The sequence below is a fragment of the Colias philodice genome, chromosome 1 (genome assembly GCF_061535455.1).
Source record: "Colias philodice isolate Cphi_HAF_F1 chromosome 1, ilColPhil1 Martin Lab GWU primary, whole genome shotgun sequence".
In the NCBI taxonomy this organism is placed as follows: Eukaryota; Metazoa; Arthropoda; class Insecta; order Lepidoptera; family Pieridae; genus Colias; species Colias philodice.
This window is the reverse complement of record NC_143086.1, coordinates 4,421,367-4,448,665: the sequence shown is the minus strand read 5'-3', so window position 1 is coordinate 4,448,665 and position 27,299 is coordinate 4,421,367. Positions and strand designations below refer to the sequence as shown.

General features: G+C 32.5%; 1 protein-coding gene and 1 pseudogene across 3 annotated transcripts; one reads left to right on the top strand and one right to left on the bottom strand.

Annotated features, from left to right (window-relative positions):
- Positions 1-1,153: 1,153 nt before the first annotated feature.
- LOC149491100 (transcription initiation factor TFIID subunit 7 pseudogene) lies at positions 1,154-2,638 on the bottom strand (annotated as a pseudogene).
- A 2,173-nt stretch (positions 2,639-4,811) lies between these two features.
- LOC149491099 (nucleobindin-like) lies at positions 4,812-20,126 on the top strand. Of its 3 annotated transcripts, XM_089703204.1 has the most exons (11): positions 4,812-4,970; positions 5,305-5,421; positions 8,065-8,172; positions 11,105-11,212; positions 11,974-12,141; positions 13,556-13,678; positions 15,594-15,693; positions 17,676-17,909; positions 18,369-18,472; positions 19,052-19,280; positions 19,323-20,126. In XM_089703204.1, the coding sequence occupies exons 2-11, from the start codon at positions 5,311-5,313 to the stop codon at positions 19,799-19,801; spliced, it is 1,764 nt and encodes a 587-aa protein (XP_089559330.1). In that variant the 5' UTR covers positions 4,812-4,970; positions 5,305-5,310; the 3' UTR covers positions 19,802-20,126. The 3 variants fall into 3 exon arrangements, with proteins under 3 accessions (XP_089559330.1, XP_089559257.1, XP_089559202.1); XM_089703131.1 differs by lacking the exon at positions 15,594-15,693 and adding an exon at positions 15,730-15,826 and having other exon boundaries at positions 19,052-20,126; XM_089703076.1 differs by having other exon boundaries at positions 4,813-4,970; positions 19,052-20,126.
- Positions 20,127-27,299: the final 7,173 nt, after the last annotated feature.

The following is a 27,299-nucleotide window of genomic DNA, read 5'->3' as shown; positions in this document are numbered from 1 at the left end:
ATGCTTTAGGTATGCAGGGATCAAAAATTGGCCTCATCTCAATCTGTCCAAAATACCTTTATGTAGGTATTCAAATCTCGTACCTAAATATCAAAGAATTACACTTCAATTGTTACGATTATCGATCGTTCTCCTGACTCCTGCATGGGACAACAATTAAATTTTATGATGATTAGGTATTGAATTATAAGGTAAACTATTCAATTTAATGTGTGTACCTAGTCCATCCATCATCCCTATTTAGTAGGTATCTACTAAATAGGGATGATGGATCATAGATGAGTTATAAAACAATAGCAACGAAACAATTAGTACTGTGCGGTTTTACTCGCATTGCTTCGCTCCTTTTGGTCTTAGCGTGATGATATATAGCCTATAGCCTTCCTCGGTAAATGGGCTATATAACACCGAAAGAATTTTTTGAATCGGACCAGTTGTTCCTGAGATTAGCGCGTTCAAAAAAACAAACTCTTCAGCTTTATACATAATATATTTTACCCTATAGATGAGCATCAAGACAAATCTTACTAAAAAGTTAAAAACTCGATGTTTAGTTCCCACCAATAGCTCCCATGATTAGACTCCCAGCTCGAATCTTGATCATGTAGTACCTAGCGGTAATTGCAAAGTGTCATGATGATAAAAGTATTACTTATAGTAGTTATGCCTATTCATCTTCCTAAATTCTTATTCTATGTACAGCTTGATTCACAAAAAAGCGAGTTACTAAAATGTTGCATAGTGTTTTTGTTTCTATAAATGTAAATTGGGTATTCAAGCATATTGACCTTCCCATAAAACGTAATCCTGTATTAATATACTACTCCTTGACATAAATTCTATAAGAAGAATGGATTGAAAAGGAACAGTTTGTACCTAGTAAAATGAAAAACAATATCACCCATGTGAAGTCCCATTTGTGCGTGCCAGATTCACATCTTTATTCATTCACATTGATCGATATTCTTTAGTCTATTGTTTGACCAAGACTTCTTTTTTCTTCTCATCGGGAAAGTAATTCAGGACCTCTCGGTTCTGTGTTCACACATTAATCACTGTATCAAGAAGGTGGTCTTACTACCATCAACAGTAGTTATGTTATGTTTACAACTTCATAGTTATTAATAGCTTTCTTATAAGATAGAAATAAAAGTAAAGTTCACATAATATATTGGTTATATTATTAAGATTATAATGAAATGACAATTACAATATTAAAAGAAAATAAATTAATTAAATATCTTCAGAAGTTTGCAGAGTAATAAGTCCTTGATATTCCATTTCCTTATACATAATATCTTGGTTCAGTGTATGTAAAGTATCTTGGAAACGTTGCCGCAGAGCTAGATTCTCCATACCAGCAATTTCAGTCTGGGTTCTCTGTCGACGTTGCTTTAATTCCTCAAGTTCAGCTCGAAGTTGTTCAATTCTAACTGTCATGTTCTCTTTAGAATCATCTCTATAGCTATATTCACTTTCTTCTTCTGAAGAATGTTCTAAAGCTTTCTTACTTGTGATAGTTGATGTCACATTGCGATTGTGATGTTTCGGCATCATCATGCTGCTGTGGGAGGGTTGAAACATCTCAGATTCAAACTCAATTGGAAATGACCGTTTTTGATCACCCAATCCTAGCATGAGGCTATTATCCGACATTCTATCATATGTTGACATGCGGCTATCATCCATTTCTACATTTATGTTCTCATCTTCGATGTCACTGTCACTGAGAGCTCCTCCGAATATATCTGTAGTTGAAATATTTGAAGAAGGCTTTGCAGCATGTGCAGTATCTTTTTTAGGTTCTTTCTTTGCTCGTTCGGCTTTTGGTTTCTTTTCAGCTTTTAAGGCAGCCTTGCTCTCTGCTTTACTTTTTGGTTCATCTTCTTCTTGAATAACTTCCCAAGTAACATTAACTGCTTCATTGTCTGCGCGTAGTAATCTCTTCACCTCCTTCTCGATTTCTGGACCTTCTACATACTTTTTCTTTAACGTTTTTCGAAAACGGCGTTTACGTACATTTTTTGTGGGTGGTGTTACACCATGAGGCCATAAAAATTTCTTATCTACTTTGTAAGGATCTTTCTTTTTGTTTTTTGTGGGGGTTTCTTCATCTGCTGGCTGATCTGGTTCCTCTTTACATATCATCATTTGGCAAATATCCGCTGATTTATAGAAACTCTTATTATCAATTGTTTTAAGTGATTCTATAATTGTTGGCATATCAACAATTTTTGCATGCATTAGCCAATGGTCAAATCGAACTTCTCCATGCCTCATATCGTTTTCAATTTGTATGGTGAGACGGTTTTTAAAATGTTCTCCGGATTTAAGAAGTTCCTTTAATGCTTTTGTTGGTTCTTCAGGTAATCTAAGAATGAATTGTGATTCCAGCTCCGCTGGATATTCTATTTCTCTTTTATCCCTGTTCATTGTGGATGTTGAAGTTCTTGTTTGTAGTAGCTATTTTCTAATTTCGTTTTGGATCAGTATATTATCGAATTCAACAATTTACTTGTGGTTGACTTATTATAAAACCTCGATGTCTAAATGTAGTCAATTATAGCCAAGAAGCATTATATTATAGCTAATTTTAATCAATATCTATAATTAACTTGTTTGGGGCGCAGGGCGCTGCGCAGTCCTCGGCGCAGTCGCTCTGCGCTTGACAATTGACATTTGGCAATTTGAAAATTTCAGCACAGATAGCACAGACTACAGAGCCACAGACCCACAGACCTAATAACCAGTATTCACAGACCACCTAAATAACAAGTAATATTTCACAGACTAGAAATGTGGTAATAACACAGGGTAATAATATTATGGTAGGTTAGATGTTGACAAGAAGCGTATAGATGTTGATGTTAAAATTACGGGGGCTCACCAAACTTGGCGCCTGCATTTTTTTAAGCTATTGCTTAGCTTCTATCGCGGGCCTTGCGCGCAGGGAACCGAATCCAGAAATTCCATAACGAAAAAATCTCACGCTCCCCACTCCGACGGGCACGGAGGTGTGGCTCCCCGAGTGCCACACGTCTTTTTTTTAGTTTTAAATTTTTAGCCATATCGTTATTTCATGGTTTGTTCTTAATTACATAAAAATAAAAATATACTGTTTGGTTGGCCCCTCCATTCAAAATTATTAATATTTTTTTCCATTATTAGTTTATAAACATTTATTATCGTTTGTTCTTCAATAAATAACGTTTGTTCGAACATTTAACTGCCGTTTTATTGTTTAACTAGCTGTGTCCGCGGTTTCACCCACATTGCTCCGCTCCTGTTGGTCATAGCGTGATGATATTATATAGCCTATATAGCCTTCCTCGATAAATGGACTATCTCACCGAAAGAATTTTTCAAATCGGACGTAGTTCCTGAGATTAGCACGTTCAAACAAACAAACTCTTCAGCTTTATAATATTAGTATAGATAACTAGGTATTTTACTATTCTGACGGATGATTATTAAAGTAATGTATTAACACTAATCTAAGCGCATCTAAAAAAAGTAGTTGTATTACTTTTTTTTTAAATATAGTCCAATTGATTTGAGCAAGTTTCTTGTCGGCCTATCCATTTTATTGCATTTTTAACAACTTTTATCACAATAATCGTGCAATAATCAATATATAATTAGGTCCCTACCATTTTATTTTAAAACTGTTATTTCAGAGAATATTTCAACGTCTTTCATTGTGGTCTTTTATGCAAAATTACTAAAACAATAAAAAGTATTAATGTCGTGGCCATATCGTAGATTTGCTCATTTCATGAAATGATCGATCATTTCGTGAAATGGTCGCATTTTATGAAATGGTTGAACGTCTATTGGCCACATTATGATGTGGTTTGAGATCAATTACCTATAAGAAATCGTTTCTCGATATATGTAATTAGATGGCGGCCGCTGGCGAAAATTTAATTAGTCGCTGTTAAAAGCTTCATAATTCGTTTAATTACAATATGAAGAAAGTCATAGCAAATAATTTACGACGAAGAGGTTCGAGTACTATGGAAAATGTGGATATCTTATATTGAAGAAAAAATGCGTCTAAAATCCTATACATAATCATATTTATATTATATCCTACTATTATATTATAATTGTTTCTTTTTTAAAAAGCGCTTCTGGCACTCGCCGGCCGCTGCTGCGGCACGCTCGCTTTGCTCGCTCGGCTCGTGCGTTGTTTATTAAAGTCTAACCTAACCTAACCTAATCTAACTGTTTTCTATTGCAAAAACCATTTGCTTCTGGCATTCGCCGGCCGCTGCCGCGGCACAACTTAAATGACAATAAACAAGTTCGTAATAACTCAGGCCCCGGAATCACAGACACAACAGAAAATCTTTTGTGTCGTGGATCGATCGGGCCGTTCGGGGCTCAATGGGTTAAAATATTCTGAATTTTTAAGGTATTGCATAGCTTCTATCGCGGGCCTTGAGCGCGGGGACCGAATCGAGAAATTCCGTAACGAAAAAACCTCACGCTGCCCACTCCGACGGACTTGAAGGCATGCTATGCAATAGCTTTACCGCGGCAGTCCCCGAGTGCCACACGTCTTTTTTTTTAATAATATTTTATGGACTCTATGGATTTATACGATCGTCAAATGTGGATGACCAAATCGTGAAACATTGACGATTTAACGATCTGATCAAACTATGTTGGCCATTTCACGAAATGCGACCATTTCGTGAAATGATCAATCATTTGATGAAATGAGCAAATTTACGATATGGCCACGACATAAACATGATCAGCTACTATGAGCTCGACTATGAGCTACATAGTCTTTGGTTTGTAGTTTTCTCTTTCTCTCTTGATTGGGACACGTCATGACGTCAAGTCAATAGTCATAAAATAAAATCGTGATTCGCGATTATCTTGATTTTGCTTTTGACGCCAAATGTAACTTTAACGTTTTTTATATTAGACGTGGATTTTGTTTACATGACGTGAAAGAGGTAAGTTTCATGATGAAATAAAATTTGTGCATAAGTACTTTATATATTTTTTATTATTAAATTCCTGTACGTGTATTTCTATTGAATGATCCAACAGCTGTGTTTATTTCAATAAATAATATAAAATTATTTTATTTTGAATAAATACCAACATTGAGTATTTTTTTAGAATGTATGATAATTCTTGCAATTACAATTTACAAAATAATTCCTTATCGGTTCGGACTAATCCATTTCATATAAGTAATTAAACAGTACTTATGTATTATCGATTCTATAATCTCTCTAAAGAAATCAGTTCATATGTATAATAATTGTTTATTTTTTGTTTCAGATTACAATGAAGCCAATTTTATGTATATTTTTTCTGATAGCTATACTTCATTGTTCATATGCTCCTCCAGTTACCCCAGATAAGGAAAAAGAAGACAGTGAAATTAAAGATGACCTGGTAAGTTTTATGTATAAAAGATTTACTTTGGATACAAATTAAAACACTTTGTACTTATGTCCACATAAGAACCTAAATTTCATCATCATACCTGAAGTAAAACAAGTAATAAAAGTACATTATTTATTGCAGTAAACTAGTTTAAAAGTCACTTGTCCTTAAATATTATTTTTATTTTGAGTAGCATGTTGTTATGCCAGGAAATGTTATTCATACCCAGTTGTAGTTTTTTTAACTACATATACATATTTATTCTGTATTAAGTATCTTTTTAACTCACACAGTTTTTCCTTGGTAATTATTCCTTAATAATATTATATGTATATGTTTTTATAAAAATAGGAGCATTTAAATTCAATGAATATTAAAATTTGTCAATTGTTTATACCATGTACCTAAATACACATGAAAATAAGTAAACATTTTATCAACTACTAAATTGCTGAACTGATTTTGACCAGACTATAGATATGATACCATAATATGATTAATTATGGGATTAGCACCTCTGTTTATATTTTTCATACATAATTTTGGCGAATTATGTTGATTAGTATAATAAAATACTTGTTTACAAAAGCAGTTGCAAATTTTTTTAGTTATATTATGAGAACTAGCTTATCGCCCGCGGCTTCGCCCGCTTTGTCTAAAACCTAATAAATTATATACCCAAACCTTCCTCTTGAATCACTCTATCTATTAAAAAAAACTGCATCAAAATCCGTTGCGTAGTTTTAAAGATTTAAGCATACAAAGGGACATAGGGAAATAGGGACAGAGAAAGCGACTTTGTTTTATACTATGTAGTGATGCAAAGCTCTGCGACTTGAACTAGAAAATATTTTTGGGAATATAAGAAAGTGATATTCTGCAATTGTAACAAGCAATGAACATGTGACCTTTAAATTTAATGATAATAATTCATTGCAAAGCGCAGCATGGGCAAAATATGATTTTGTTAAAAGAACCCAAGTTTTATTAAAGAAACCACTCTTACGTATATTTAGATTTACTGGTTAATTCATAATTAATAATTATGTATTTAAATCCGACTATTAGGTAAACCTAATGTTAGTCGAATTTTTCCTGCTATGCTAAAACATGTGCTACGAAGAAAAAAGAAGCTAGTATGTTATGTTTCATATACAATTAGCTTCTTTTATAATTATAATTTAATTTTAATTCATATTTAATTTTGCAAAACCAAAATTGTATATGAAAGCAATAAGCTATGGCAATTTCATGGATACAAATTTTCTTATCAATGTAATGCCAATGTTTTGATTTGCTACTTTGAATGTTTGCTGGCATAATGTTCAAGTCCTTGCGAGTATTGTATTGTACTTTTCAATCAATAATTGCGAAATCTATCAACTTTTACAATATGGGCATTAGTCTATATTTTACTATATTATGTACATAACTTTTTAACTTTTAAATGATAAATAAGAAACTTATAAAGTAATCTGCTGTTCTTTTAAATCATAGTGTTCTCTTAATGCTAGATCTGTTTAATTGATTGATTTTCTTATCGGCAAAGCCTTTTTCATTAGCTTACTTAATCAATTTTCGGTATTCATTAACTTCCTTAATTCCTTAATATGTTTTACCTTGTTTAAATATCAATATATTATATTATAAAAAGTGTTAGGTATATAAGTATATTGCTAAGCGAAAGCACAGAATACCTAACAATACCTACTTCGCCCGCTTTATCAATAACTTACCTATAATATACCTTCTTCATGAATCACTGTATTTACATATTAAAATTAAACCCCATAAAAATCTGTGGCGTAATTTTAACGCTTAGAGCGTTAATATTAAAAGGCGGAAAGCGACTTTGTTGAATACTATGTAGTGATTAGACACTATTGCTGCGTCCTGCGATTTCGCCTGCGTAAATGAGATTTACCTTTTATCGTAATATATAAAAAGTATCCTAAGTTGCTCCTTATTACATCAGCTATCTGTCAGTGACAGTCCCTTCAAAATAGGGCCAACCGTTCCAGAGATTAGCTGGCACAAATAGACGGACAGAAATTGTAATAATTGCTTCTTTGGTATAAGCACCGACTAGCATATATACATAAAAACCAGTGATCTTAATACATGTAACGAAGAGACTTAAATTTTATTATTTGTGACTTAGATTTTATTCATGGTTGTAAAAAATGCGTTATGAGTACATTTCAATATTTTCATAACAATTTTCCTTATTTTATGTATGCAATTTATAACACTTTAACTGTAAAGCGTATAAGCTAAAAGGCGAATTACCACTCTTAAATGTGTCAACCAGCTTAAATTTATTCAATTTATGAGACTTGATTTTTTTATCAATATTTTCGTAACTATTTTTCTTATATGAATATGATTTATAACTGCAAAGCATAAATTATATTAACAAAGCGAATATTACTCCTAAAAATTATTTCGCTCTAATCTATTCAAAACCACAGTTTTGACTTTATTTATTTATTTTTTTTTATTTATTTAAGATAGGGAAGCGCTTGACCACAATCTCGCCTGATGGAAAGCTAAGATGCGGTCTAAGATGGTACGCGCTTCCCTAGTAGGTACCGGTTCACTCTTCATTTTTTGTATATTTTTTTTTGTTCAATATGATTATTTATATTACAGGAAGAGTATATGGAATATCACAGATACTTGAAGGAGGTGGTGCAAGCATTGGAAAGCGATCCAGACTTCCGTGAACGTCTGGAGAAAGCTGATGAAGAAGATGTTAGGGTGAGTTATATGGAGTGGAGTTTAGATTTTTTTTCTTTTATGTGGAAAATGTAAAAAAATTGTTTAAAATGAGTTAATTTTAGACAATGAACACTTTAAAAGATGGTCTTAGTTTTGACGTGTCCTTCAAAAAATAGGGTTTTCACCAATAAAAGTGAAAGACAAAAATCCAAATGATTGAGCAAAAAAAGGACGGGTTGCACGCCGGGAGTGCCGGCAGAAGTGAAAACTTGATTATTAACGTTGAGCATTTTTGATATCCATCCGTCTTACGCTTTTTCGATCAGGTCACGTGTCCTGAGTCCTGACGCGAGTTTAAGATTTTATACCCAACGCCGCTAAAGAAGTTTTCACTTCAAAAATGAACAACATGTATTGTGTAGGTTTTAGAAGCTATAAATGTCGGGTTATTTTACACTTTCTGCAAATTACGTAAATGAATTGATTCATATTAATTTATCCCATTTAGTTTATCGATTTCCTCTTCATCTTCAATTATTGCAATTGAAATCCACGGCCATACCTACGTAATTACTCAATATATTCGAGATATGAGCGGACGCGGGTCATTACCTAATGGAAAAATTAATAAATTCACGATTATCAAGTTTTATAAACAAATACAACCTTCTCTCTAATTCACAATTTGGCTTTCGAAGAGGAATCAGTACTGAAGACGCTATCTCCAGCCTTACAAATAATATAACAGAACAATTAGATGCAAAGCGCAAAGTTTTATGCATATTCTTGGATTTAAAAAAAGCTTTCGATACCGTCTCTGTCTCCACTCTTCTAGAAAAGTTAAATAAAATGGGCGTTAGGGGTACTTTTCATTCATTAATAACGGATTACCTCTATAACAGAACTCAAAGGGTAAAGCTGAACAATGACATCATAAGTGATGATGAAAATTGTTCCAACTTCGGCGTACCCCAAGGAAGCGTCCTTGGACCCACATTATTTTTAGCATATATTAACGACTTAACAAATATTAAAATTAAAAACGGAAAAATTTTTTCATATGCCGACGATACCGCTATTTTCATCCACGGCTCTAACTGGATCGAAGTATTTAATCTAGCAAATTCTGCGTTATTTAAGATATCGAACTGGTTAAATATGAATCTGCTCACACTTAACACGTCAAAAACACATTACATTACATTTTCAATAAGAGACAATATGCAACCAGATCCTAATTTAACATTAACTCTTCACCACTGCACCGATTATAAATCTTGCTCATCAAATTGCCCCCCTCTTAAACGAGTAAATACAATCAAATACTTAGGTATCATCTTGGACAAAAATTTAAGTTGGCAACCGCAAATAAATCTTGTCACTGTACGCGCCAGAAAACTAATTGGGGTCTTTATAAAATTACGTGATATTGCAGATAAGGAACTAATTATGTACATATATAGAACGTTAGTCGAATCTCTTTTACTTTACTGCATTACGATTTGGGGTGGCACTTTTAAATCAAAATTCATTAGTATTGAACGGGCACAAAGATCTATTATTAAAATTGCGCTATTTAAGAAAAAGAGATATAGAACCGATACCCTATATAAAGAAGCAAATGTCCTTACGGTAAGAAAACTATATATTCAGCAATGTATACTTAAAACTCATAAAAACATAAAAGTCGACCCAAACATTCTAAAAAAAAGAATACCATTCTCCGTTCTACCACAAATAAATAATAAAACACTATTTGCCTCCAGACAATTTTATTCGCAATCAATTAAATTATATAACAAAGTGAATAGAACTCTAAATATATACACAATGTCCTTTGCAGACTGTAAAAAAACAGTGCATAAATGGCTCAAAACTATCACTTATGATGATGCGGAAGATTTGCTATTGTAAAAAAATAAAAAATAAAATTGACATGATTTTGTTTATATAAATTATTCTATTTTATTTATATATATGTATATATATATGTATTTTATTTATATATATGTATGTATATTGTATATATCTTAATATAAAATATTCTGATTTTATTTATTGTATTTATTTACTTATTACTTATATAATATATTTATACATTTATTATTACTTAGTACCATATAAATTAAATAATTTTTGTGTTGTATTGTTAGCATGTAGCTATATTTCAGTAAGGAAGAGGGAACTTCCCTACTACAGGTCTATATGACTTAAAAGGGAAGTTCCAAATGATTGTGACCACACCACCATGCTGAACAATAAATAAATTGTTTAAATTGTTTAAATTGTTTAAAATTGTTTAATTACCCGCGTTGTGCAAACGGTTTCTATTTATATGTTCGATTCGCATCCATATTACCTATAAGTCGTTCATATAAAATCGGTTTGAGCAAGATTTCCAGAGCAATATCTCACTAGCCGTTTGTTAGGAATTCGTACCGTTTGATCTGGCATAAAAAACAGCCCATGTCAATCCTGAATAGTGTACTTTTTTGTTTGTGAAAGATTTTTCATGATCGGTTCAAGATTTTCGAATATTACACCTTACAAACATACAAACTTAACTACCTTTTTATAACATTAGTATAAATGTTTACGTACTTAAAAAAACAATCTAGGAGAGTAGGTACACGTAGGTTTTTCGAATATTTTTCCCTATACTATATGGCTTGTTTATTTCGTCCTCAAGTACGTACGTGTGATGTTTGTGGACAAAGGATTACGTAATGATCTCTGCCCGCACGCATTATGGCCCTGAAAAGGCACGAAAATCGTAATCGATAATGTAGATTTCATATGTACATATTATTTTATACCATTTATAAATCACGATAATTAAAATCATCAATGTAGATAGGTAGGCTTTTGTTAGATTGTATGTTACGTCGTCTAGCTCGATCTTCTTGATGAATTTTATTTATTTTCCATTACTAATTGAAAACATGCGTCATAACAATAACATGTTTTGCAGACCGGTAAAATAGCAGAGCACTTGGACTTTGTGAATCATAATGTCAGGACAAAATTGGATGAGATTAAGCGGCGGGAACTGGAGCGCCTTCGACATTTGGCCACTAAGGTAATTTATCATCATCCTATCCTATCCTTCCTATTAGTAATATTATAAATGCGAACCTTACTAGTAATATTATAAATGCGAAAGTTTGTGAGGATGTGTATGTGTGTGTTTGTTACTCTTTCACGCAAATACTACTGAACCGATTACAATGAAATTAAGCACACATATAGAGGGTAACTGGGATTAACACATAGGATAGGTTTTATCCCGGAAATCGCACAGGAACGGGAACTATGCGGCTTTTCTTTGAAAACGCGGGTGGAGCCGGGGGTGGAAAGCTAGTCCTGTATATTTTGTTCCCATTACATTGTAACTAAGGAAATCATTCAAACTCATTCTTAAAACTTTTCTATACAAGTCAACTTTTATTTTTGTTTGAACGGGTGTTCATTGTTCTAAGAAGTGAATTGCCTTGAAAGTTATGTTGTCATCATAATATTATGTATCATGTTTATTGAGGTATCATGTTTATTGGCTTCTTTCAATATTTCGTTTTTTGAATTAGGTAGGTACTTACTACCTGTATAGGTACATATTTCAAAAGACAATGAGATACTTAAAATATTCATATATATATAATATATCTGAAACGGCAAAACATTTAAATCAGTCCAGCAGCTGTTCAAGGCGACAAAATGACAAACACACACACACGCACATATATACAAATACATTTCGTACATACCTACCTTACACAATATATGCAAATAAGACATATTCTTATACAAATTCTAGAACATTCCATCAATTCTATGTTCCAGCAATATGAACTGACTAATAACTTAGAACATGAAGGCAAGGTGCCTTCCAGTGATCACTTGGATCACCACAATCCACATACCTTCGAAATTGAAGATCTGAAGAGACTTATCAAGAAAACCACTGAGGATTTAGAAGCAGCCGATAAACAAAGGAAGGAGCAGTTTAAGGTATTATTATAACTATTTTTAATGTCATTACCATTTTTAACACGCTTTTATGAGCTTTATCTGTATGATTGTATGTAAACGACGTCTTTTAGTAGGGGAGGCCAAGAGGGGATTTTGGGATTTACTCGAGCGCGTCAGATTACTATAAGGGACGGTACCTTAGCTATTCATTAGTACCTCTAGTCAATATGAGCAGTTATGGTTGGTGGGTGCGCTCAGGGGCCCCGCTGGAAAATTTGAATAATCCATAATTCCCTAAGGTTGAGCTCGAATCGTCAGATTAGCGAAATGGGGACTTCTTATATTGTAATTAACCCCCCCATATATTAATCTGACGCGCTCGAATAATATTACTTTAATTTTTTACCCTTTCTTCATAGCGAGTAAATCGCCACTTAAATCGTCAGATTAACGTATACTTTTTGACAGTGACGTCCTGGAGCATGCAAAATATCAATATCTAACGCGCTTGAGTATTTCCAAGCCAATTTTTTTCTTTTTTAAATTAAAAAAAATCAAAAAACCCTTCCCCACCGCTAAAAGTGAAAACAATATAGGACCTTTTTTTCTCGCTATGGTCTAATCTACCAATTCTAATAGGTTTCCGTGACGCTCGAGTAAATCCACATTTAGCATCCTGGGCTCCCCTACTATTTAGAGTTGATTTTGACTTCAAACGGACAGATTTATTTGAAACTTTGTACACTTATCAAGGGTCGTTGACAATACAATTTCATGAGTAGCTGTTTTTTAGTTTTTATTGAACTAGAGGTATATGAAATTAGTATGGAGTGTACACTTGTTATATTCACGTGCAGATAAATGAAACAAACCAGACGGCAGACATCATTATAATATGTTAAACCGATTTTGAGTTATTTGTGGTATAATTGGAGACTTTCTTTATAATATCATCAATGCCCTTGTAGCAAACCCTTATAGGGTGTTAGGTGTGTGGGTTTGAAATAATCTATAGTGGGAGCATTTTAATATGTTCATATTTATATAAGTGCCAACGGAAAAGATACAAATTCGATATTCGAAAGCCTTTGCTTTGATATCGAATTTGAGAACATACAATATTCTTTAATAAAATATTTCCATGACAACCACAAATTGGGTCTTAAATTAAGCTGCTTATATCAAATAAGATATATTCATAAAAGTATTTGCAAATAATATTTTTTCTAAAGAAAAGAGAACAAAATATAATAGTACTCTTCGCCCGCGGCTTCACCCGCTTTATGTAAAGCGTAATAAATTATATGCTAAAACATTTCTCTATCTATTAAAAAATACCGCATCAAAATATGTTGCGTAGTTTTACAGATTCAAGCATACAGGGATAGAGAAAGCGATTTTGTTTTATGCTATGTAGTGATGTAATGTAATGATGAATAATTGCAAATTACAGGAATATGAGATGCAAAAGGAATTTGAAAAACATCAAAAATTAGAAAGTATGGATGAAACGCAAAAGAAGGAATATATGGAGAAACTGAAAACCGAGGAAGAGGCTAAGAAACATCACAAACCCGTAAGTACTATTTTTCAATGTTAATTTTGTTAAATAAATTATTTTTATGTTTGTTTTATACAAAGAGGAGTAAGTACTCGGATAGCTAAATGCTTTGTTTTTATTGTTGCTAAATGGAGTTTACATAATATTAATATGGGAAATACGAATAAGGTTCGATTTTATCACTTACTAACTGCAATTTATTTCTGCGGCATTTTATTTTCTGCAGACTTTCATTCCCAATTAGAACCTTTAAAAATATCTTCATGCTTTCTTAAAATCTTTGTAACGGATATAATCGCGATTTAGTCATAATATTATTTTATTTATTGCAATAAACTTTATAATGAACAATAATGGCAAAAATAATTAGTAGTAATTTTATTAAACTCATTAAAATGAAGATAATTGAAATAAGTCGTAATTTAATATTGCATTCTTCTCTTACACAGTTAATATAACATAACAGTAAATTTAACATTTATGTTTGTACATATTATACAAATTAATGCAAATTACCATATAGATTTTCATTATTTCTTTCATTATCAGACTTATGTTTTTACTATGAGAATTGACGTAATTCTAAGATTTTCTCATTGTATATAGTTGTAACAATTTTTTAATATTTGACACGGTTTACACGCGTAGAACATTTTCACCGTGGTTAATTTATTTGTATAAGATTACTATATTATTACAATTTCTTAATTATATTACCGAGACATTATAGTGTATTGTAAATTAATTTTATTTATTACAATTGATATACCAAATAAACAGATTAATGTACGAATAAATATAGAGCGTTAAATAATAATAACAAAAAAAATGTTATTCTTCAATTTAACTAACTGTGCCCCGAGATTTTACCAGGCTGGTCTTAGCGTTAGGCCTTCTTCAATAAATGAGCTATCTAACAAACAAATCACAATTTTTTTTAAACGGACCAGTATTTCCTGAGATTACCACATTCAAACGAACAAACTAACTCTTTAGTTTAATAATAATAGTATAGTTTTACTTGTCCATAAAATATCGAAAACAAACTTTATCTTAGGTATATTATTTAATAATAGTTACCATGCGACAAACCTTTCATAGTTTAAACATAAGTCACGATTCTTATATTTGCAGCCATGAATATTTTGCATTGTATGATAAATTACATTTATTCGAATGTCATTGTATGCATGCAAAGTATTATCAGAATACAGAAATTAGGTCAGTGGTAGTAAACATAAACAAGTAGGTATAGATATCAACTAAATATTGTTTTTAGTAGTTGTGTTTAATTGTTGGTGTGATAAAAATCATAGATTCCTTTGCATAACTTAATAACTGTATACCATAATCTGGTTGAAAATATTTTATTCCTTAAAAGTGGGACATAGTTAATCTGTACATAAATAAAACATAACTCTTTTTAGATATCTAATATTTCTACATGGTTGGTTATAAATAAAACATGATTTAACTTAAGTTTGGCAATAAATTGCAAAATTAATGTAAAGAACAACATGCAAAGTGTTTAATTTGGGATAACATTACGTTATTTTTTTTTAATATAACGGCTATAAAAGACAAATGGTTGAAGTTCAGCTTGGGACAAAATCATGTTCTTCTACAAATTATTACAAAATGTCAAAATTAATATTGTATAGAACAACATGCAACAAATTTAACGTGCGATAAAATTGTTTTAAAATGTTTGACAATACTTATTTCTTATAATGGTTATAAAGTACAAAAGGTGGAAGTTCGGCTTGGGACAAAATAACGCTAAAATGGCTTTTACTACAAATAACAATATTTGGGAATGTTTTTTTTTATTTTGGTTATATGGACATGCTTGCTGGGTACATGCTATTGGTTTGGCAAAATTGTAAACTCCAATACATATCCTAAAACTTTCGTCCCCAAACCTGAACAGATCCATCACCCCGGCTCGAAACAACAACTCGAGGAGGTATGGGAGAAACAGGATCACATGGATCAACAATTTGACCCAAAAGCATTCTTCATGATGCATGGTGAGTGCTAAAGTAATTATGTGTTGTCTGTGACAGTTGCACCATCCAGTGACCAGGGATCAGTTGTTAGAATTGTGGAAAAGCGACCGAAATGACAGGGATTTCGACCCAAAGGTGTTTTTCATGATGCATGGTAAGGTCCGAGCGTGTGGCGCGTCGGTTGTACTAAATTGTTTGAAGTAATAGTTTGATTTAGGTAAAATAGTTTTCGTTTGCTGAAATTCTACGTAGGTCTGAAATTGTGTAGGTATTGAATTATTGGAATTTGAAATATTATTAAGGATAATTTTTTTGGTAAAATGGTCACCACCGCCTATAAAAACTCGTAACGCTGATTTTTAGCATGATTACAGGTGCTTTGCCGGCATTTTAAAAAGTGATTAATAACAACGATCAAGTACCATGTTATTCAAGAGTTTTTTATTGTTTAATACATTAAATATTTTTCTAGTACATAAATATTTATAAAATTTCCAAAACTCTTTGAAGTTACATTTGGATACGTACGGTGATAAACTGCTATTTAAGTTAATAAATTTGAAAAAAAAATTAATTAAAAGCTAATTATTCCTGAGAATATGTCATCTTAAAAAACCCTAAGATATTTTAATAAATAAAATGAAATGAAATAAATTTATTTACACATTTGTGATTTACAATAAAATAATGTACGACAGTGGTAGAGGGGAGAGAAGAAATACAATTTTAATAATTGTGATTTTTCTTTCATATAACTATTAGTACAACCGACGTCTTTTAGCATGATCGTTAGTTTATTTATTAATATCAGTGTTGTTTTGTTGTTTGTTTGCACGCTTTAGATCTTCATTGTGTAGTGAAGAGCATTTTAGTGTTGTATTTTTGTTTATTTTAGTATATTATGAATAACGGTAAGTATAATTATATTAACTACTTTATATTTTTGAAGTTATTTAGTAAACAATCAAATTTTTAATGTCATTAATTGATATACAATAAATTATATTTTTGTACAATAGTAAGATTGTTTACAAAATAACTTCTATAGGAACCTAAAAATATGTAATCACTTTTTGAAATTTGTTCTTAGATACCACCTTCATTATTTACCATTAGGTACTAATGCAAAGTAAAATTGATTTGATACTCACACTACAATATTAATCAATAACAGTACACAAATTGATATTTTAATAAATTTTTGGAAATATCACTCTTCAACCAATTTTATAAATTCTATAGTTATGCAAATACACTAGTTTTTATTCACGGTTTGGCTCGCATTTATAATGCCTGACATTCCCCATAAAAAATTTCACTCTCTATTTCATTCTACAATTTAGTTTAGTCACAATTTAGTCTCTGTGCTAAAATTCGTCGAGATCGATATTTATATTTTATAATATTGGTAGTAATTTGATTACATAAACTTGAAGTAGATTTAAACTTACACACGGTGTTTTGCAATATTAATAAGCGAAACTTAATTTGGAAATGTGTTTGTGATACTGTTGATTTTATGTCCTTTATTCGATTAAAAAAATGATATTTCAACTATCCTTTTGAAGTATTATTAAATCGAATAAGTAACTTCACTTTTTGATCACCAAAGACGATAAGATAAGGTCGCCAATTTCTGCAGTGATCATTTTTGTGTTATGTATCTGTATATTATACAAAGTGTTTTCTATCCTATTCTTTTGTCTCTCCCATAAACACATTTCAAAATCAAGTACCACTCAAATCAACGGCTAAAATACTACACAGATAACACTAACCATATCATAATAATTAACTCAACCAAAGGCCGATTTTTCAATGCTTGGTTAAAACTTATCCGTCCAATAAAGTATTACACGATAATATTAAAATGTCACGTAAACTGTGAAATACGGGCAATTAGAATACGTTTTTAAAATGGTAGTTTTATACATTATTCGACGAATAAGTTTTAACCAAGAATTGAAAAATCAGCCCTAATAAACACACCATCAAAAATCCAGATGTCGACGGCAACGGTGTATGGGACGCTGACGAAGTCAAAGCTCTATTTATAAAGGAGTTGGACAAATTATATGGTCCAGGAGGACCTAATAAGGATTTACATGAACGTGCCGAGGAAATGGAAAGGATGAGGGAGCATGTGTTCAAGGAAAACGATAGGAATGGGGATGGTCTGATTGACTTCCACGAATTCATGACTGAGACGCAGCGCGCTGATTTTAATAAGGACGAAGGTGGGTATGGGAAAGGTAGAAAATAAATGTTGAATAGGATTTTAGGTAATAAGTAGAGGGGGTTTAAAAATATATAGGCATATAAAGAGGTCAGGGAGTATGAGATAGGTTGGTGAAATTTCAGTACCAAAAATAGGTGTGACTTCATTTAGTGAATAAAGATAAATCTATAAAAGTGGTGAGGAAGTTGACGAGTATGCTGACTGATCAAAATATTTTGTTTCTTTAGGAACATTTCAGAATATGTAGTAATTTTTATAATTCAAGATAACTTAGCCCATTCTTACAGAATGTTCTCTAGTTAATAGTGGTTAGAAGGATTTATAGGAAAAGTACTTTCTGCTACAATAGCGCCATCCTAATCTTAAATCTTACTTGTTCGCAATAAATATTATATACTATTAAATTATTTTAAGTATAATAAAATTACAGTTGTCTTACATCATTTGTTTATTTAAGGTTGGAAGTCAATTGACGAGAATCAAATCTACACCCAGCAGGAATATGAGGAATATGAACGTAGACGTCTCGAGGAGTTGAGATATTTGCAACAACGCGGACTGGTACGTTTTAAGTGATAATATTAAGATATTTCTCTTTGTTTTTGTATTATTTTCTAGATTATACCAATAGATAAATTGATCTGCATATCTGTTACCATATATTATCTCACATTTGAGCACTTTAATTGTTTATTCTTGCTATTAACATTGTTATACATGCCTATAATATTTAGGGCCGATTTTTCAATGCTTGGATAAAACTTATCCGTCTAATAAAGTATTACACGATAATATTAAAATGTCACGTAAACTGTCATACGGGCAATTAGAATACGAATTTAAAATGGTAGTTTTATACATTACTAGCTGCTCCGCGCGGTTTCACCCCCGTGGCTCCACTCCTGTTGGTCGTAGCGTGATGATATATAGCCTATAGCCTTCCTCGATAAATAAGCTATCTAACACCGAAAGAATTTTTCAAATCGGACCAGTAGTTCCCGAGATTAGCGCGTTCAAACAAACAAACAAACAAACTCTTCAGCTTTATAATATTAGTATAGATTCGTCGAATAAGTTTTATCCAAGCATTGAAAAATCGGCCCTTACTTAACTAAAATTGTAAATTTATTTATGTTCCAGGTTGACGCTCACGGGCGTCCCGTACCCGGCGCTGAACATCAACTCCACCAATACGAGCAACAGAAACAAGCGTATCATCAACAACAACAACAGGCGTATCACCAGCAACAACAAGCGTATCACCAGGGACAACAGTATCCGCAAGGCTATCAACAACCTAATCAGTATCCTAACCAACCTCCGCAAGGCCAGTTCCAGGGCCAACCTCAAGGCCAGTTCCAAGGCCAACCTCAAGGCCAGTTCCAGGGCCAACCTCAATTCCAAGGCCAACCTCAAGCTCAATTCCAAGGCCAACCTCAAGGCCAGTTCCAAGCTCCACCACAAGGCCAACCTCAAGGCCAGTTCCAAGCTCCACCACAAGGCCAACCTCAAGGTCAATACCAGGGTCAACCACAAGGCCAATTCCAAGCTCCACCACAAGGCCAACCCCAAGCACAATATCAAGGCCAACCGCAAGTCCAAGCTCAACCGCAAGTCCAAGCTCAACCTCAAGCTCAATATCAAGGACAACCTCAAGTCCAGCAACCAGGACAACCACAAGGCCAACCGCAAGGCCAACAACAGCCATCCCAAGCGCAATACCAACCGAACCAGCAAGCGCAGCCCAACGCAAATATGAACCAACCTCCAAGCCAACCTCCAAGCCAAGGCCAACCTCCAAGCCAAGGCCAACCTCCAAGCCAAGGCCAACCTCCAGCTCAACCAGCTCAAATACAACAGCCACAGAATCCAGCTCAACCTACTCCATAGAATCTTATATAAATTGACGATAGTTTCTTTATACGATATATCTTTAAAGCAATATTATTGCATATTGCAATATTCCATTCGACAAAAACGTCGGGTTATAAGCAATATCAGGTGCATCGAATAGAGAAACTTTAAATTTAGTGTATAAGCTGTTTTTGATGTATGTAAATTGTATTCATTCACACATTGGTGCCAAATTCGCACACTATCATCGCATCGGCCATTAAATTATTCTAATATTTCATGTTTTAATAGATCAAAATCTATTATATTCTTATTATACAGAGATTGTTAGAATTAGTTTCAAATATACGTGACACTTAAATTGCGTTTTATTTATCCCAATATATCCTATAATAGTCCAAGATTCCTGGGAGGCCTCTGGCGGAGACGTCACGTATTTTCTGATAGATGAAATGTACAGGATTGAGTAGTGTTAGTTGGTACTACAATCCTTATAGCTACGACCGTACACCTACCTGCTAGTTTGGTCAAATGGCCAATTTTCCAGGTATCGGGTGATCAAGATACATAAAAACATTACTTTACTTCACGTCACAGCTCTCAAAATAATTGAATACTTGAACTTCTGATGCTCAAGTTTTATAAGTTCTTCAGAAAATTTTCAAAGCCTTTTACAAAAAGACAGACCTATCCAAGGGGCCAATCATCACCTGAATTAAATTGCTGATATTGATCACGTAGTGATCCTGGCTATTTCATACAATTTTGACGTATTTTGCGAAGATGTTTTAATTGTAATTGACATTGTTATTTAACTAAAGATAATAGATCAAGAGCCCACGACGGCCAGACATTCCTTTCTTTAGGAAAGTTGAAAGTATATGTCTCCGATACAGATAAGAACGACTAGCGATTATCAAGTCTGGGTTGTGGTTACTTTGGCAGGAAACTTATACTTTGACACAATAAAAAAGTCATCGGGATACGTGAAATTCCATCATCATAAGTCCTCGTAAAAGATATATATTATATACTAGCGGTCCGCCCCGGCTTCGCCCGTGGTACATATGTATTTATGTTTTCTCTACATAAGAACCATCCTGGTACTTCAAGGAATATAATAAAAAAAGAATTATCGAAATCGGTCCACCCGTTCTCGAGTTATGCGCTTACCAACACATTTTGCGATTCATTTTTATATTATAGAAGATTGTGTCAAAGTATAAGTTTCCTGCCAAAGTAACCACAACCCAGACTTGATAATCGCTAGTCGTTCTTATCTGTATCGGAGACATATACAGAGAAACTTTCAACTTTCCTAAAGAAAGGAATGTCTGGCCGTCGTGGGCTCTTGATCTATAAGCTAAATAGAAAATCATGAAGTTGAGAAACCGATTTCCGAATAATCGTTAATTGATGTAGATAAACCGATTTTTCCAAATCATACTCGTTTATGATTTCTTATAAACAATTGAATAATGTTAAATTACAATTGCGTGAATGCAAGATAAAAGTTTAAAGGTCATTTGGATAAAATGAAGATAGCGGGAAACTAAGGCGGGAAAGTACATAAACATATACACAGAAATGAGTAGTTATTGATATGAAGAATATTGGTCTTTGTGTCGTGTAAAAACTAATAACAGTTATTAGTTAGGTACATGGTTATTAATATAAAAATATAATATCATGAATGTACAACTGAACTGAAAAGACACAAGGGGGGTCTTGTGCCTTGAAATTCTTTAAATGTTACGTTCGAGAAATTATTGTGGGACATATATTTATAATCCTTGTACTCGCATATTATATTTTATTATCTAGTCTAGAATTCGAATAGTAGTTAGGTAGAAATTTAAATTAAGTATTGAAAATTTTGTCAGTGTTATTGAATACAGTTTTCCTTCTGGTGGAAGCACCCACTTTATAATATGATATGGATGCACTTCATGTTTACTAAGAGGCAAATAGACGATCATTATCTGATGATTCAGTGTCCTGTAAACCTTTCAGGAACACGGGAATTGCTTATGCTCGTTAAATAAGCGGTACAATCTTGTTAGGGACCACGTGTGACGTGACACGTCCCACCTTACTCCTTTGTAAACATGTACCTAAGGTGGGACGTGTCACGTGGTCCCTACACGAGTTATTACTTGTTATCGGCATCTTTCCAAATATGTTTAAAAAACAAACATTTCGCCTTTTAAATTGGTGTGTCAATATTCGGTAGAGCTTCCGCCTAAACATTTCCTTTGAGGATACTATTTCGGGGTACAACAGAAGGCAATCATACACCCATACCAGTCCTTTGATAATACCCACTGCTTCATACCCACTACTTATATTTTGTTCTCGATCTCAAGCTTACACGTTCGCATAAGTAAGCGTTAAATTGATTGAACAATGAGCATACAGTCCATGTATTTGAGGAAATAACTCACAGAAATAACTGATATCACCCACCTGACTCACCATTCTTATTATTCTCAGCGTGTTAGCAAGGCTGTTCTAACAATGCTGAATCGGGTAAAATCGATCAGCTTTACACACGTATTGTAATGAAGTAGCAAAATACTGAATTTGCACTTTTTGTTCCTGTTTGCAGTTTTAAGCATACTACTAGTTATGTAAATAAAGTAGGTACGTTTAAATTCCGTCGATTCTCAGAAACTTTTAATGTTTGAGGTTTCGTTTTTTTTACGGCTTCTTAGTTATTTATTTTACTTATTTACATTCTATAGGTTCTTTTTTGCAGCAGGACATTTACTTAAAACCATTTAATATAGACGTATGGACTTCTATAAGATAAGCAAAAACAAGCCAAAATACTTTTGGTGAACGCCATGTCTCGATTTATTGTCTCGGGTTGTTCACCTTTCACAAAATAATTTGCATAATATATATTTGTATTCCAAATGATTGATCAAACATTAAACAACTCTAAAATCACTGTCGAATAATTTAAGTTGGGGGGTTACCAAGCAGTATTAATTCCAGTGAGGGAAGGTGATGGCGATAGACGACTTATTAATAGCACAGTTCAATAGCTTTTTCATTCTTCTACACTGGTATTAATACTGCTTGAAGACATCATGGTAATCACCTACTTTCTGGTCGGATTTGGAAAATACAAATATCGATCGATTAAAGATCACTCTCTGGGCCAAGGCGTCTGGCCTTTGCGTGACAAGAAATTGTAGATTTATCTACCTACTTGTTGATATGGAATACGTCAGCCCATTAACTTCACAATAGGAAACAGGTGACGGAACTAAGAAAAATTATGACCCGTGCGTTTCTCATGTGTAATTGTTTTGCAGATACCTACTAGCTACCTATTCACATATTATGCTGTTATGCAAAGTAGCCTCTTAAAAGTTTAATAGGTAACTGATTCTTCTATATCCTACTTAATATTATAAATGCGAAAGTTTGTGAGGATGTGTATGTGTGTTTGTAACTCTTTAACGCAAATACTACTGAACCGATTACAATGAAATTTAGCACACATATAGAGGGTAACAAATATTTTTATTTGTATATATATACGAGTCAATTTAACAAACATAATGCAAAGTTTGCTCGTAGCGATTTCCATAATTCCACGTGCAAAATTTATTCGCTAAGTATTTGTAAATATTGCATGTCGTCAACAAACTTTCTTTCCTTGCGATATGTTTGCGTTTTACATAATTTTATGTTATGCTTCTCGGAAAATATGACTAAGTGTTTATATTTGTTGCTTACTTTGAATGCATGTTGTCCTTTTACGTTGATAAGAAATTATATGTTTTTGAATACTGTTTGAGATGCAGTGGGTACTAAGCATCTGCTATATTTTTCTATAATATTAACAAATTGCCTTATGTGTAATATTTAATGTTCTTCAGATTCTCTTATAAGGAAATAGGTAGGTAAAACAAAACATTGCCTGTAAAGGTGAGATGGTAGGACAAGGTAAAGTAGGTATTAACTATTAAGTCTTCATTTATTATTAGTAGGTATTTATAACAAAAGTTCACAAAAAATTTGAATCCTGTTGTTGTTTTTAGGTTATTGTTTTTTGATAAGATAATAATATAACAGGTAGGTAACTAACTAGTTTAGGTATTTTGTACCTATTGTGTATATTTTTATCATTTTCCTCATTTAAATAACCACCCTCATGAGGGTAAAAGATAAGTTATAAAATTTATTGCCTTTGATTAAATTTATTTACATAGTTACATACAGTACATTGTTTTTTAGAAAATAAGTCCTCACTACCGCCCGAAAGATTTTGTTCATGCTTTGCAGAGGCAAACAAGGCCCGTCTATCTATACCTACATCACTCGAATATTGATTCCGTAAAGGAAATAAATTAAGAACAAATTAAGTTTGAGTCAAAGAAAGTTCTTTGACTCAAACTCAAAACTGTATTTACATATTATTACGGTAATTTTAAATGTAAACATTCAAATTTTCTCTAGTTTTTTAATACTGTGTTGCTATCCCTATTTCTGCCTACGTAAGAATAGCTGATATTCAGAATTTAATTAAAATCTAAGTAGGATAAATATCTTCACAACTCAAGGGAATGCCCGTTTTGAAGGAAAAAACGTTTAATCTTGTTTATTTTGTTCCTTTTAATAAATTGTTAGTGTTTTTGTTGGTGTTTAAATCAGCTTAATAGTTAATACGCCCGTCAGAAATTTTGTAAAAGCAGGATTTACGTAATTATTAGTTTAATAAATGTAATTATTTATTTATTTCTGGTTATTCTTAACCCTTTTAATAGATAAATAAATTGTACATTCTGCTCCTTTTAAATAAATAGTCCTTTTATTTTATATGGTGTCGCCTGGCAGGATAAGGCCGTGATAAGGCCGTGCTCGTTATAATAAATAATTTAATAATTACATATGATTTCTTCTAAGTTATACAGTTACATATGGATACAGTATTTTTTATGAGAGACAGATACACAGTGAATTCTGATAATATCAACGAAATATTTTAGAAATATAACCCAATCAAAACCGTCCCCGAAAAGTCACATTTTTCCGAGTTATCCCACATTCTTCGAGTGATTATGACTTTCCCATCACGAGTGTGACCCAGTTCTTACAGTACACTTAAAAATGTTAATTTAATATCCCCACTACGCTTCTCGTGACTAAAACACACGTCCAGTAAGATTAAGGAATAGATTGAAAAATTGCCTCGGTCAATTGTTAAATGGCCCGATAAAGTTTATTTAAACTTTGGGGTTAATGCTCACCCAATTTACGGTTAAAAATATTTATTAACATGTAGGTAACAAATATAAAATCTTACAGAGAATATAATATAATTCATATTACACATTATACCTACCGATACATATTTATGTATTAAATTAATATTATATTACCATTAGATGTGGTTTTATAAGCTAAAAGAAGAGGCGAACAATGTTGCTTAGAAATATGGCATGCATCTTAGTAAAAGTTAATCACTACATAGTATAATGTCTATGTCCCTATGTCCCTATGTCCCTTTGTACGCTTAAATCTTTGAAACTACGCAACGGATTTTGATGCGGTTTTTTTTAATAGATAGAGTGATTCAAGAGGAAGGTTTATATGTATAATAACATCCATTAAATAGTGAAGAAGTACTGTTATTTTTGAGGTTTCTAATGTGATGTCGTAAAAAATTACATTTTTTCCGCTTACATTGCAAACGCAGGCTGAACCCTACGAGTTTTATCAAAATAATGTACTAAGTATTATACACATTGAAAAGGTCTACAGAAAAGTCCGCGATGGTATATGTCTATCTCTTATGGATAACCCACAATAACTTTTTTTTGTCATTTACTTTTTACGACAAATAATGGTTAATTTTCGAAGCGATTTTAACCAATACAGCATTAATCCTTAACCAATTAAATACCTTGAATACATTGTTCATTTAATATAGATCTATACGGCCCTTTACACCGTATGATTTAAGTGAATATTTTCGAAGATATTACAGATTTAAAAATTGCGGGACGTAGCGTTTGCGGCGGTACCGGGCGGCCGCGTGCGAAGCCGGAGCGGGCCGCTATGTTTTTATATAAAACGTTCACAGTTTTTCTGTAGTGTAGGTATTTAGTATCAGCATTGCACCCGTGCGAAGCCGGGGCGGGTCGCTAGTATTAGATATAATATTATACTAAAACCACAGACCTTCCTCTAAGAAGTACTAAGAACTGCTATAAAAAACGCATCAAAATCTGTTGCGTATACAGTAGGTACATGTTAAAATTATTTCAGTTTAAATTAATTTTGTTAGAGATAGATAGGACTCTTTATAAGGACTTATTTGAACTGTTTATAGTAATACCACAGATTATATATAGTTACTGTAATACTGAATTGAGGATGAAAATTGTGATAAACTCTGAACATTATTAATTAGGTCAAAAGGTAACTTGCGTCGATAAGATTATGTATGAAAACATTAAACTATGTTATATTGAATCATTTACATGTATTAAAATAATTAATACATATATTTCACCGAATTCTTATAAGCAATGTGCATATTTTATAAAATTATTCTTAATTAAGACTCTTCTCCTAACTAAATTTAATTTTGATTTTTCCATAATAATAATATCTAGGTACGTATATTATCTGTATGGTTTATCTCTGTTTGGCTTAGTCTTCAACTAAAATTACAGAGTCAGGTCTCAATTTGGAGCAATTAATTACTAGAGTGTAATAAGGTATTAGGCATTGTCTATCTATGGACGCTCCAAGATATCAATATTTGAATATTTCTGCATCGATTATGAAGGAAATAAACTTTATTTCCTCGAAATTATTTTCTTTCCAATCCCGAAGTAGTTATATTAATTTATTTGAAAGAGGTAACATAGTTGCGAATTTGAATTCAATGTTAATAATAATGAACATTTACTTAAGTCAGTGACTTATCACTATCACTACGTATCATCATCACTACATAGTATAAAACAAAGTCGCTTTCTCTGTCCCTATTTCCCTATGTCCCTATGTCCCTTTGTACGCTTAAATCTTTGAAACTACGCAACGGATTTTGATGCGGTTTTTTTAATAGATAGAGTGATTCAAGAGGAAGGTTTATATGTATAATAACATCCATTAAATAGTGGAAAAGTACTTTTTTTTTTGAGGTTTCTAATGTGATGTCGTAATAAATTACATTTTTTCCGCTTACATTGCAAACGCAGGCTGAACCCTACTTACGAGTTTTATCAAAATAATGTACTAATTATTGTACACATTGAAAAGGTCTACAGAAAAGTCCGTGATGGTATATGTCTATCTCTTATGGATAACCCACAATAACTTTTTTTGTCATTTACTTTTTACGACAAATAATGGCTAATTTTCGAAGCGATTTTAACCAATACAGCATTAATCCTTAACCAATTAAATACCTTGAATACATTGTTCATTTAATATAGATCTATATGGCCCTTTACATCGTATGATTTAAGTGAATTTTATACCCGTGCGAAGCCGGAGCGGGCCGCTA

Coding starts and splice junctions, on each gene's coding strand:
- LOC149491099 (XM_089703076.1), top strand. CDS start 5,311: ATGAAGCCAATTTTATGTATATTTTTTCTGATAGCTATACTTCATTGT. Junction 8,173..11,104: donor CTGATGAAGAAGATGTTAGG/GTGAGTTATATG, acceptor CATGTTTTGCAG/ACCGGTAAAATAGCAGAGCA. Junction 11,213..11,973: donor TTCGACATTTGGCCACTAAG/GTAATTTATCAT, acceptor TCTATGTTCCAG/CAATATGAACTGACTAATAA.